The 13,104-nt window shown below is 50.7% G+C and overlaps 1 protein-coding gene across 1 annotated transcript; it reads left to right on the forward strand.

Annotated features, from left to right (window-relative positions):
• The first annotated feature begins 4,923 nt into the window (after positions 1-4,923).
• Positions 4,924-6,804, forward strand: Rab42 (RAB42, member RAS oncogene family). Its single transcript, XM_048350658.1, has 2 exons — positions 4,924-5,142; positions 6,265-6,804. Exons 1-2 carry the CDS (start codon positions 4,925-4,927, stop codon positions 6,686-6,688), a joined length of 642 nt encoding a protein of 213 aa, XP_048206615.1. The 5' UTR covers position 4,924; the 3' UTR covers positions 6,689-6,804.
• The last annotated feature ends 6,300 nt before the right edge of the window (positions 6,805-13,104 follow it).

Genomic DNA, 13,104 nt, shown 5'->3' on the forward strand with positions numbered 1-13,104 from the left:
GACAGTGCTCAGGCCCTGAGTCCAAGCCCCAGGACTGGCCAAAAAACAAACAAAAAAATAATTAATTAATAATAATAATAATAAAAAGAAAACCCACAGTCATCATCTCTCAGGTAACCCAGCTTTTGGGTAAGTCATTGGGGATTAATTGGAAATTACATTGTGCCTATCACTCCCAAAGTTCAGGTCAGGTAGAGAAGATGAATAGCACTTTAAAGGAGACCTTAACCAAATTGACCCTTGGACTGGCAAAAACTGGATAGCCCTCCTACCATTTGCCCTTCTGTGGGTACGCTGTACACCATACTTTAAGGGCATCACACCTTATGAGATAATGTTCTGGAGGCCTCCTCCCTTATGCTCTAAGCTTGGTTCTGAAGCAATAGCTGAATTGTCTAACCAACATTACAGTCCTTAAAGGCCCTGCAGAGAGTCCAAAATGAACTTTACTCCCAGATCAAGGCTGCTCATGAGAAGCTGCCCAAGGATGCCCCAGCCTTACACCCTGTTGTGCCAGGACAGGTGGTGTGGAGCCCCTCTGGAAAAGCCCCTACACGGTAGTCCTGACCACTCCTACTGCTGTCAAGGTAGCCTGGATCCATGCCTCCCATGTCAAAGCAGCTAACCTGACCAAGGAGGACAAATGGAAGGTGGTGCAATCTGGTGATGACCCACTAAAATGGACATTTGTGAAACATTTAAACTAGTAATGTTCTTGTGACTTTGATAAAGAGTAAGAATGGGGGGCTGGGAATATGGCCTAGTGGCAAGAGAGCTTGCTTCCTACACATCAAGCTCTCGGTTCGATTCCCCAGCACCACATATATGGAAAACGGCCAGCAGGGGCGCTGTGGCTCAGGTGGCAGAGTGCTAGCCTTGAGCGGGAAGAAGCTAGGGACAGTGCTCAGGCCCTGAGTCCAAGGCCCAGGACTGGCCAAAAAAAAAAAAAAAAAAGAAATTTGAAGTAAAATTGTCCTATTGTTCCAAAGTGGAATTGCTATTCCAGTCTATAGGCTTTTTGTAACAGTTTCAATAGACCCACAGAGGACAGATGATTCCTAACATTGGCCCTTAATAAGTTCCAGGTAAGAGCATACTTAAAAACTATTTCTGGGGCTGGGGATATGGCCTAGTGGCAAGAGTGCCTGCCTCATATACATGAGGCCCTGGGTTCGATTCCCCAGCACCACATATACAGAAAATGGCCAGAAGTGGCGCTGTGGCTCAAGTGGCAGAGTGCTAGCCTTGAGCAAAAAGAAGCCAGGGACCAGTGCTGAGGCCCTGAGTCCAAGCCCCATGACTAGCCAAAAAAAAAAATTAAAGGGGAATTTCTAAAAAAAAAAAAACTATTCTGTGTGGACCACCTTGTTGCCTTAATTGGAGTAAAGTGGCCTTATGTACAGACTCATGATCTGCGGTTCACAGCCAGCCCAGGGCAGAGAAAGGTCCCTGTGAGAGTCCTGTGAGAGTCTTGTCTCTATAATCAGCCAGCAGAGTGCTGGGAACAGAGTTGTGAGTCGCTTTGAGGCTCAAAGTGGTAGAGTGCTAGTCTTGAGCTGGAGAGCTGAGGGACAGCACTCAGACCCTGAGTCCAAGTCCAGCAACGACAGAGAGAAATGCCAAAGGTGCATTTACCTCAAAGTGGAAAAGTCACTCCTGGGACAAATGGAGCATCCAGAGGCAGCAAGCCACTGCTTGGATGGCAGAGATGGTGTCAGATCTCAGAGTCACTCTTTGTGTTTGGCCCTTCAAAAGTTAACCAGAGCCGGGAGGTCCTAGAAGAATAGTTTGTAAGCATGCCTTCCTAATGCCCATGTCTATCTACTGGGCAGGAATTTGCCAGTCGTCTGTGATAGTGGGTAGTAAAGCTAAGATTTTGGGGGGACATTCTGTCTGTGGTAACCTTCCCACTTCTCTAAGTTAACTGGAGTTGTGCTCTATTAAGAAAAACATGCGTGGCAGGCTACAGAGTTACTCCCAGGCGATGCTTGGGTGGGAGGTGTATCCAAGTGTATTAGAGTGTCCAGATGAACTAGGGTACGACCTCAGAGAAGGTGTGTCAGTTACCTAGGTAACTGGGTGGAGATTTAAAACCTGTGAGAACACCTGCAGCTGTCCTGGGGATGGACCTCATAGATAACCGGTTCTTTCTGGGTGCAAGCTTAAGAGCAGCAGTCACATCAGACTGGCTCTTGTCTCATCCTTGCTCTCCCCAGAAACCTGTGGGTGGAGTCATGCTACAGTCCAGGCAAGATTAAGCTCTCCAAAAGAGAAATCAATGAGTTGATTTTTATGTACAAGAAAAAAAAACAGGGAATGTAATAGGGAGGTCAGATCTGGCCAGCGCCATCATTGACTATGGAGGGGCATCAGAGTGACTCCAGCTCAGATTAGAGCAGAAGCCAACTCCATCTTCACTAAACCCTCCCCCACCCTATCCAGGGAAGTTCCCCTTTATTATGATAAGTTATGTAAATTGACCACCTGAAGCCTGGAAGGTTCAAGGGAACCTGTGCCCTCCCAGGAGTAGACGTGTCCATCTGACATCAAATCCATATGCCAATTCTAACTAGAATGATAGGTTGGTTCAAATAGATACTAGGAGACAGACTGTAACTCTATTGACCACCTGTGTGCGGCCTAGCATGCTCTGTAAGTGCTGTATCCTCATTGGCCACCTGTGTGTGGCAAGTTTGACTGTGATGTTTGCCTTATAACCAGGCTGGAAGGCCACACGTGTCCGCGGTTCCAGCTCCTGAGTCTGGGCTGCCACCAAGGCCGGTCAGTTTGGTTTTTACTTCCCCAATAAATCCATCTTTTTATCATCTTGTAGCTGGAGACTGTGTGGTGGACTCTTGGGGGAACCAGGAATCCCCTCCCTTGGGGGGGAACCCCGTTACATTATAGCGAACCCCACTTCAGGTGTGTTGTGTATGTGTATGCTAAATGACTCAACTTTTTTGCATGTTAACTCATCTGGGGTAATTAGGAGAATCTGAGCTGGGCATTGGTGGCACTTGCCTGTAATCCTAGTTACTCAGAAGGCTGAGATCTGAGGCTGGTGGTTCAGAGCCAGCTTGAGAAGGAAAGTCGGAGAGACTCATCTCCAGTTAACCATTAGAAACCAGAAGTGGAGCTGTGGCTCAAAATGGTACAGTACAAAAAAAAAAAAAAGACCTAAAATTTTTTCTGGAAAAGATTAGAAGTGGGGGCTGGGAATATGGCCTAGTGGCAAAGTGCTTGCCTCATATCATGCAAAACAGCCAGAGGTGGCGCTGTGGCTCAAATGGTCGAGTGCTAGCCTTGAGCAAAAGGAAGCCAGAGACAGTGCTCAGGTCCTGAGTCCAAGCCCCAGGATTGGCAAAAACAAAAACAAACAAGGCTTCCAGGACTGGGAATATGGCCTAGATGCAAGAGTGCTTGCCTCCTATTCATGAAGCCCTGGGTTTCATTCCCCAGCACCACATATACAGAAAATGGCCAGAAGTGGCGCTGTGGCTCAAGTGGCAGAGTGCCAGCCTTGAGCAAAAAGAAGCCAGGGACAGTGCTCAGGCCCTGAGTCCAAAAAAAACAACCAAGATTAGAAGTGGGGCTGGGAATATGGCCTAGTGGCAAGAGTGCTTGACTCATATACATGAAGCCTTGGGTTCAATTCCTCAGTGCCACATATAAAGAAAAGGCCAGAAGAGGCACTGTGGCTCAAGTGGCAGAGTGCTAGCCTTGAGCAAAAAGAAGCCAGGGACAGTGCTCAGGCCCTGAGTCCAAGTCCAGGATTGGCAAAAAAAAAAAAAAAAAGATTAAAAGGTATATAATTGACCAGTTTAAAGAATAGGCTGCAGTTCAGCAGAGCTGGCTCCAGGGCTTCCTCCAGCAACTATCTCTTTGTCTGGTTACTTTATTTCTACTGCTGTTTGAACTGTGGACTTATTTTTGTGTATGTGCTGGTGCTAGAACTTGAACTCAGGGTTTTGTTTTGTTTTGTTTTTTTGCCAGTCCTGGGGATTGAACTCTGCACTTGGGTGCTGTCCCTGAGCTCTTTTGGTCAAGGCTAGTGTTCTACCACTTGAGCCACAGCTCTACTTCCAGCTTTTTTCTGTGGTTAATTGGTGATAAGAATCTCATAGACTTTCCATAGCTGGCTTTGAACCATGAACCTCAGATCTCAGCCTCCTGAGTAGCTAGGATTACAGGTGTGAGCCACCTGAGCCCCATAGGGCTTTGCCATTTTGAACCACAACTCCGCTTCCTGCTTTTTGCTAGTTAATTGGAGATAAAGGATGACAGACTTTGCTTCCTGGGCTGGCTTCCAATTGGGATCCTCCGATCTCAGCCTCTAGATTACAGGCATTAGCCACTGGCGCCTACCAGGCTCTTGTGCTCCCTTTTGTGAGGACTCTAGGGAGTAAGGAACAAGGGACAAGCAGGCCTCAGTCTCCTTGCACTGCTCCTTGCCATATGGTTACTGCCCACAAAGCACACAGAACTCTGGCAGCGGCCGCTCCCTCCGGGCTGCAGACATCAGCGAATGTCTGGGTGTCTGCCCCGCCTCCAGTGCTAGAATGCGTGGGGCACAGAGACAACGACAGAAGCCGAGGGCCCGTGGGGCACACCACCTGAACCTTGAACCAGAGGCCTCAAGCAGGGCTACAGGGGCACCTGTGGAGGGGGCATCTGTAAACCACCCATTCCCCAGAGCGGCGTCCAGTCCCGAGATAAGCCCAAAGGGGACCCCAGGGGTGGGGCTGGAGGAGAAACCTCCCAATGAGAGGTGAGCTGGGAGGCTGGGCTCGGGCTCCCGCCACGCCCCCTCGCCTTAGCTATGGGAGCCAGGGGGAAGACGGGTCACTGTCTGCCTCGGAGAGTGGCACTGCGGAGTCCCTGGCCTTGTGACGGGCAGGGCGGGGCCGGCCCCCGCCCGGAGGCCATGGAGACCTGCTATCAGTTCCGGATCGCCCTGCTGGGGGACGCCGCGGTGGGCAAGACGTCGCTGCTGCGGCGCTACGTGGGGACCCCGGAGCCCCAGGCCGAGGCAGAGCCCGAGCCCACGGTGGGCGTCGAGTTCTACAGCCGGGTGCTGCAGCTGCCCGCGGGGCCGAGCGTCAAGCTGCAGCTCTGGGACACCGCGGGCCACGAGCGCTTCAGGTGCGGCGTGGGGCATCGCGGGAGGGCCGGGGTCCCCCGCCAGCGCACCTGGCCTTGGGAGCCCTCCTGCAGTGCCAGCTGCAGTGGCCCAAGTAGAGGTCTGGGGGTCCCCACGAGATCCTCCATCCTAACGCTTCGGGTGAGCACGCCTCCAGGCAGGAGGCAAGCTCTGACCCTCCCCGCTCCTCCCCCAGCCCTAGGGAGACCCAGGTCTGGGGGGGTGGGGTGGGGGGCGGGGTTGAACTCGGAGGACTAAATGACCCGCCAGGAGGAGAGGGGGTGTAATGGGAGAGTCAAAGGAAGAACCTTGAGGATGAGTAGGAGTTTGCCCAGCAAAGAATGAAGAACAAAATACAGTCTTGGAAATGGAGGTGTAACTCAAGTGGTAGGACATAGCCCCTCATAGCCTTGAGTAAAAAAGTTCAGGGACAGTACCTAGGTCCTGAGTTCAAGCCCCAGGAAAACACACACACACACACACACACACACACACACACACACACACACACACACCAGGCTGGGCACTAGTGGATCAAGCTTGTAATTCTAGCTTCTCAAGGAGCTGAGATCTGAGAATCGCAGTTCCAAAGCCAGCCCAGGAAAGAAAGTCCATGAACCTCTTATCTTCAGTTAACCACCCAAAAGCCACATGAGTAGAGCTGTGGCTCAAGTGGTAGAGTGCTAATCATGACCAAGGATAGCTCAGGATCTGGACCCAGGTCCTGAGTTCAAGCCCCAGGACCAGTGAGCACACGCTCATGGGCTCGCGTGCACGCACACACACACACAAATCCAAAATCAGGGATATATCAGCCTGCCACCTCCAGGACTGGGGGAGTGGCTCATGGGCTGTGTGACATTCTCCCTAACCAGAGAGCACCCAGTCTCCTGTGAGAGTCACAAACAGGGACTGAGGCAGAGGGAAACAGTGGGAAATAAACTAGAATGGGGTGTGCAGCATTCTGTGGGTACCAGGGGTGGGTCCTACCTCCATGGGTATCTATTTTGTGGGGAGGTACTGGAGTCTTGTGCTTTGCCAAGCAGGCTACCACTTAAGCCCCACCCAGCCCTCTGCAGGTGTCTTGAAGGCATAAACCTCTCCCACTTTACTTCCCCATCCAGGTGCATCACTAGGTCCTTCTACCGCAACCTGGTGGGTGTCCTGCTGGTCTTTGACGTGACAAACAGAGAATCCTTTGAACACATCCAATACTGGCACCAGGAAGTCCTGTCCATTCAGGGCCCGGACAAAGTGATCTTCCTGCTGGTTGGCCACAAGAGTGACCTGCAGAATACCCGTTGTGTCTCCACCCAGGAGGCTGAGGGCCTGGCTGCCTCCCTGGGCATGACCTTCCTGGAGACCTCAGCCACAAACAACTGCAATGTGGAGCTGGCCTTCGATGTCCTCATCGTCACCATCCAGCAGGCCCTGCAGCAGGGACACATCAGGCTGGAAGAGGACTGGGGGGGTATTCGGCTCCTCCACAAGGCTCCAGTCATCAGGCCCCCCAGCAGGAAGCAGCACCCAGGCCCTTGCCAGTGTTGACTCTGGGATAGGGAGAGTAACAGAAGTGCCAGCCTCACACGCCTAATGGGGCTGGAGTGTTAGGGTCTCTGGAGGGCAAAGAAGAGAGGTCTAATAGCAACAGTAACCTGGTAGGTCATACCGCCTGGGTTTTGAGGTGTCAACCCTTTTCTAAGGAGCGATCTAAGAGATTCCATATTGTCACTTCCTATCCTTGAGTCTCAGTTTCTTCATCAATGACGCTCATAAAAACCTGGGTTCTGAGAATGGTAGCCCCAGCCTGTAATTGTAGCTACTTGAGAGGCAGAGATCAAGATGGCAGTTCAAGACCAGCCAGGGCATAAAAAGTGCTTGAGATTCCACCTCAACAAATGTCATTCCAGGGACTATGCAGGCCAGGCCAAAAAAAAAAAGATCCCAGCATACAGGGAAGTTGTAGCCAAGATTCAGATAATGAACAGATTGTGGTCACCCATCTGTCACAGTGAGAGCTGAATGGTAAATCTGGCATCTCTACTATTTCCTTTGTTGATTATCATGTGGCCATTTCTGGCAGCGTCTCTGGACTTGGATGCTGAGCTACTCAGCGCTGGGCTGCCGCTTTCCTGGCAAGGAAGAGTGGGGAGGATTCTGGCATGCGTCTAGTTTGGAAAGTCCCCTGGCTGGGAGGAGTCTGGGCATGGGAGTAGAGATGGCTTCCCAGTGCCCCAGCTCCCGTTCAGGTACCTGATCTGGATCTTGCAGGCCAGGGAGGATCTCAGTAGACAGCATATGTATTGAATACAGACCTGGTAAGAAAGTCTGTGAGACTTTATCTTCAATTAACTACCAAAATGTCAGAAGTGGAGCTGTGACTCAAGTGGTAGAATGCTAGCCTTGAGCAAAAAGTTAAAGGACTGTGCCCAGGCCCCGATTTCAAGCCCCAGTACCACCACCACCAGAGCTGTCATTGATTGCCTGGGGCAAGGGGACCCTGGGCTTTTATTATTATTCAAACCCTGATCCTCAGATCTCAGCCTCATGAGTACCTAGGATTATAGATATGAGCCACCAGCACCAGGCCACTTTTATTAGTTTTTAAACTAATGGTGTTACTGAGATTTGAACTCAGGGTCTGTGCTTGCTAGATAGATGTAGTACCACTTGAGTCAACCCTGAAATAGAAAATATAATTCCCTATACTCAAGTATCAAGGTATTGGCAAATTTCCCCCCTCCACCCCCCATTACAGGTGCGAGCCACCACTGCCCAGCTAGAATGTCCCTGTCATTTTTTTTTTTTTTTTGCCAGTCCTGGGGCTTGAACTCAGGGCCTGAGCACTGTCCCTGGCTTCTTTTTGCTCAAGGCTAGGACTCTACCACTTGAGCCAAAGCACCACTTCTGGCTTTTTTTTTTTTTTTTTTTTTTTTTGGCCAGTCCTGGGCCTTGGACTCAAGGCTGAGCACTGTCCCTGGCTTCTTCCCGCTCAAGGCTAGCACTCTGCCACCTGAGCCACAGCGCCCCTTCTGGCCGTTTTCCATATATGTGGTGCTGGGGAATTGAACTGAGAGCTTCATGTGTAGGAGGCAAACACTCTTGCCACTAGGCCATATTCCCAGCCCCTGGCTTTTTTTTTATGTATGTGGTGCTGAGGAGGAATCGAACCCAGGGTTTCATGTATACGAGGCGAGCACTTTACCACTAGGCCATTTTCCTAGTCCCTTGTTTTGTTTTTTTGCCAGTCCTGGGGCTTGAACTCAGGGCCTGGGCACTGTCCCTGGCTTCCTGAGCCACAGTGCCACTTCTGGCTTTTTCTATATATGTGATGCTGAGGAATCAAACCCAGGGTTTCACGTATGGGAGACAAGTACTCCACCATTAGGCCATATTCCCAGCCCTTTTTTTTTTTATTTTTTGGTCAATAACAAAAAGACTGAGTTTTAACTTAGGTGTCCCACTTGCTTACCTGCCCAGATTTTTTTCTGGTTATTTTGAAGATAGAATACTGCAAAGTTGCCATGCACCGGTGGCTCACGCCTTGTCATCCTAACTACTGAGGAGGCTAAGATCTAAGGATGGTGGTTCAAAGCCAGCTTGGGCAGGAAAGTCTATGAGACTCTTATCTCCAATTAACTAGCAGAAAATTGGAAGAGGTGCTGTGGCTTAAAGTGGTAGAGCACTAGCCTTCAGCAAAAAGAGCTCAGGGACAGTGCCTAGGACCTGAATTCAAGTACTATGACAAACAAAAATAACATCATGCAAACTCTTTTCCTAGACTGGCTTCAAACTATGATCCTCTGGCTATCATCAGCCTCCTCAGGAGCTAGGATTACAGTTGTGCCACTACTGCATGGCTGCCAATATTGTATGCTTTTGAGGTGCTGGGAATAAAACCCAGAGCCACACACTTGCTGGGCAAGTGCTCTACCACTGAGCTACATCCTGGCTCCTGGCCTATCTTGTTTTACCCTCCTCTTCACTTTATCTCCATTCTTGATCTTCTGGCCCTGGTACAGGGCAGGTGCTCAGCCTGTTGTTGGCAGGTGTGGCAAAGCCTTCCCAGGGTTCCCAGCCAAAAGGTCCTTCTGGCTGTGCTGCAAGCCCAAGTGTTGAGAGTCGAGCCTTGAATTGCACAACCCTTGCTCTCTTGCAGGCCCAGGGCCTGGGCTGGGATGAAGGGCAGCAGAGAGGAAAAAGGAGAGCTTAGCACATGGGGCCTGTGACCCCGCAGTCTTTCAAGCCACAAGGTGGGGAGCACTCAGGCTGGATACAGGACCAGGATCTCTGAGGGAAGCCCCAATTCTGCCAGGTGGTTTCTTCCCTGAGGTCTGCTGGTGGAGGGATTCGGGCAGCTTTGCTAAGCCTGGGAAGCCTAGACCTGCTCTCTAGCTCCACTTCCGCTTGCAGGTCTGAATTGGCCGCAGGGCCACATGGTCAATGCCTGGCTTTTGGCCTTGCTTCTCTTCCTGGCTGGCCTCCGTGTCCTGCTGGCCTGCAGGCCAGATGCTCTCTGGCAATAGTTTCATATCCTCCTCCTCAGAGAATGTGGGCAATTCTTCCTTGCTAAAATACTGCTCAGAGGGCATCGTCTGAAGAACACACCCATCCATAAGGGTGGGCTTCTCCTGCCTTTGCTGGATGTGGAGCCTGGGCCCACTGAAGTTCCAGTTCTGGGACACAGCTGGTTGGGAAAGGCTCTGGCAGGCAGAGGCTTAGCTTCTGCTCCCTGCCTTCCATACAAAACCCATGAAGTCTGAGGAGACAAGAGCAAGAACAAGGCAAAGGACTGGAGCAAGAGCACCAGTCTGTGCCCTGGCCTGACCAAATGTTCCCACCTGTAAATAAGGGGCCAGGGCCCAGCCATTCAGGAGGTGGATATCAGGGGGCTGAAGATTGGATACCAACCTTCAAAGTTGAGCAAAAAGTGAAGCCCTATCTCAATGAGTGTGGTGCTGAGCACCTGACATCCATCTATGCTGCAAGTGTGGGAAGATCATGGGCCAAGGCCCATCCTGGGCAAAAACACAAGACCGCATCTGAAAAATAACTGAAGCAAAAATGGCTGGGGGTATGGCTCAAGTGGCAGAGCACCTGCGAAGCAAGTGTGAGATCCTGAGTTCAAACCCCAGTACCACCAAAAAAATAAAGGCAGGGCAGGTTGGATAACCTTTGAGTGTTTTGTTTTGTTTTTGGCCTTTCCTGGGGCTTGGACTCAGGGCCTGAGCTCTGTCCCTGGCTTCCTTTTGCTCAAGGCTAGCACTCTGCCACTTGAGCCACAGCGCCACTTCTGGCCATTTTCTATATATGTGGTGCTGGGGAATTGAACCCAGGGCTTCATGTATACGAGGCAAGTGCTCTTGCCACTAGGCCATATTCCCAGCCCCAACCTTTGAGTGTTTTGCCTTTTCCAACTCCAGGTAATTCTAAGATTTTACTTCAGCTCTGGGCGCAGCCTCCCAGCTTGGCCCTATGCAGTCACAGAGAACTCTCTCCAGGATGGCTTCCTGATCCCAGATGGCTCTGTCCAGCCTCAGGCCTCATCCTGTAGCGACGGCCAGCCCTGCACTGCCTTTTCGTTAGTTCCTCCTCAGGAAAACTTCTCAAGCCTTGCTCCTTTACCTTTAGTCCAAATATGCAATAACTTCCTGCCTGCTTCCAATTGTGCACTTTAGCCAGGGCCCAGGGCCGGCTTTACCAAGCAGAATGGCCATGCTGTCCTGTGCCCAGCTGTCTGGCTTTCCATTGTCTGGACAGTGGTTTCCACACTGCTTGTTTACACATCAGTCTCCAGCATCACCATCCTGTCTCTGCTTTTTGGTTCCCAAATTTTATTCAAGAACTCAAACAAAATATGAGCTTTAGAATTTTAAAGCTTTTATTTATTCTGTATTTACTTATTCATTTTGCAGTACTAGGGACTGAACCTAGGGCAATTTTAATACTCATACCTGAAAGTAATACAATATGTAACTTGCTTCTTGGATAGAAAATACTCATAACCAATCACATGCATTTGTGTGTGTGTGTGTGTGTGTGTGTGTGTGTGTGTGTGTGTGTGTGTGTACCCATCCTGGGGCCTAGACACTGTCCCTGAGCTGCTTTTTTGCTCAAGGCTAGTGCTCTACCTTTTGCGCCATAGCTCCACTTCTGGCTTGTTTTGGTAGTTTAGTGATTAGAGTCACAAACTTTCCTGCCCCGGCTGGCTTTGAACCACAATCTTCAGATCTCAGCCTCTTGAGTAGCTAGGATTAGAGGTGTGAGCCACCAGTACCCGACTACATAATACATTATTGTACATATATATTTTACTTTAGCTTTTTTTTCCTGGCAGTAGTGGCGTTTGAATTCAGGACCTCACACTGCTAGGCAGGCATTGTCACACCCCTGTCGTTTTCTCCATGTTCCACTGAGCTATTTCAAATACCTTCTGGAAAGAGGCCCTTGACACGTCACAATGATCGTGTTGCTCCCTCAGATGGCTTCAACCCTTCCGCCAAGATCCCCAGCTTCTCCATCCGTTCCCTTCCTCGTGGAGCTTCTGCGCTTCTAGAATCTGGAGACATCCACAGTTCTGGCTTTCGCAGGGTGGCCGTAGTCAAGGATGAACTTCAGAATGTCCCTTTTACCACAAGCGTCTTGATGAGCAGCACGGGGCAGTAGAGGCAGAAAGGCCATCATCCTCTTGCTGATGGACTCTTCTAGGAGCCCAACAGTTGCAAGTTGTGGCCCAGGAGGCTCAGAGCGTCCGCAGGCCTCCTCACTAAGCCCCCCCAATTCCCTACAACACACACAGGCTGAGCATGGGCACTTCATCGAGGGCCCAAGCAGCTCAGGGAAGCCATACCCCAAAGCCTGAGAGCCTGTCCACCCCTAAGCTCCCTTTCTGCTCTAGCCACTTCCTCCCAATCTTGCGCCTCGTGCTTTAACCACATTCATGTGCTGACTCTGTTGGTGCTTTTTAGTGCTGAGGATTAAACTCCGGGGCTTCCTCATGCTAAAGAACAGGCTGTACCACTGGCACAGGCTATGCTTCTAGCTCTTGACACATTGACATCTTCAGGCTGCTGGGCTTTTGCATATACCAGGCTAAGCTCAAAATGCTCCTGTTACTTCTGAACAATGAGCACACTTTGCTGGGGTCTATAAGGCACTGCATGACTTGGCCCAACTGACTTTCCTATATTGCCTCATGGCGTGTATAATTCTCTCTCCTTGACAGAGGACTGGATTCCTTCAACCTCAAGTCTTTGCTCAAATGGCATTCCTCCCCACATGCCCAGTCTCCCCTGGCCCTGTGGCCCTTTCTTTGCAGTTCTTATCTAGCAGGATTTCTCCCTGGGTTTGTTTTTATTCATCATTGTAGTATCTTGCCTAGCACAGGCCTAGGCATGGCTTATAAAGACTTGCTAAATGAATGGCGAAGCCCCTCGATGTACAACTGGGATAGACTGAGCTATAGGAAGCCACTTACCTGTCCCACAGTTCATCATTTATCACAGACTTCTCACTACCCAGTTCTTCCCACTTCCCTGGCCTCCTCTGTTCTCAATGCAGGATTCCAGGTGAATCTGAATTCCTTCTTAGCTGCAGAGGCCAGCAGCCTGCTTCTCCTGTATCGGCTCAGCTGAACCTCCTGTTTGCTTAGTATCACAACACATCCTCGGAGGGCACTGCCCAGAGGCAGCTAAAACCCTTCAACATCCTCAGCCCCTTGAGGGTCACTAGAGCTTCAGGTGATGGGAGGGGGGCAAGGAGAGGGGAGAAGAGCCCCCCTTGCAGGCTCACTGTGTTGAGACCTCAGCCAAGAAGAACAAGCAGGCATCAGCACAGCCTGTGAGCAGCTCACCCTAGAGATCTACAGGCTGTGAGGGGGTGAAAAGCAGGGTGTCACACGAGCCAAGCCTCGAGGGGCAGAAGAGCAAAGCAGGGCCAGGTAGATGCACCTGTGTTAGGCCTCT

This window comes from Perognathus longimembris, chromosome 7, assembly GCF_023159225.1.
Source record: "Perognathus longimembris pacificus isolate PPM17 chromosome 7, ASM2315922v1, whole genome shotgun sequence".
NCBI classification, from domain to species: domain Eukaryota; kingdom Metazoa; phylum Chordata; class Mammalia; order Rodentia; family Heteromyidae; genus Perognathus; species Perognathus longimembris.

What these genes read in the sequence shown, in the direction of transcription:
- Rab42 (XM_048350658.1), top strand. Translation starts at nt 4,925, where the DNA reads ATGGAGACCTGCTATCAGTTCCGGATCGCCCTGCTGGGGGACGCCGCG. An exon ending in GCGGGCCACGAGCGCTTCAG is followed by an intron (nt 5,143 to 6,264) that starts GTGCGGCGTGGG and finishes TTCCCCATCCAG; the next exon opens with GTGCATCACTAGGTCCTTCT.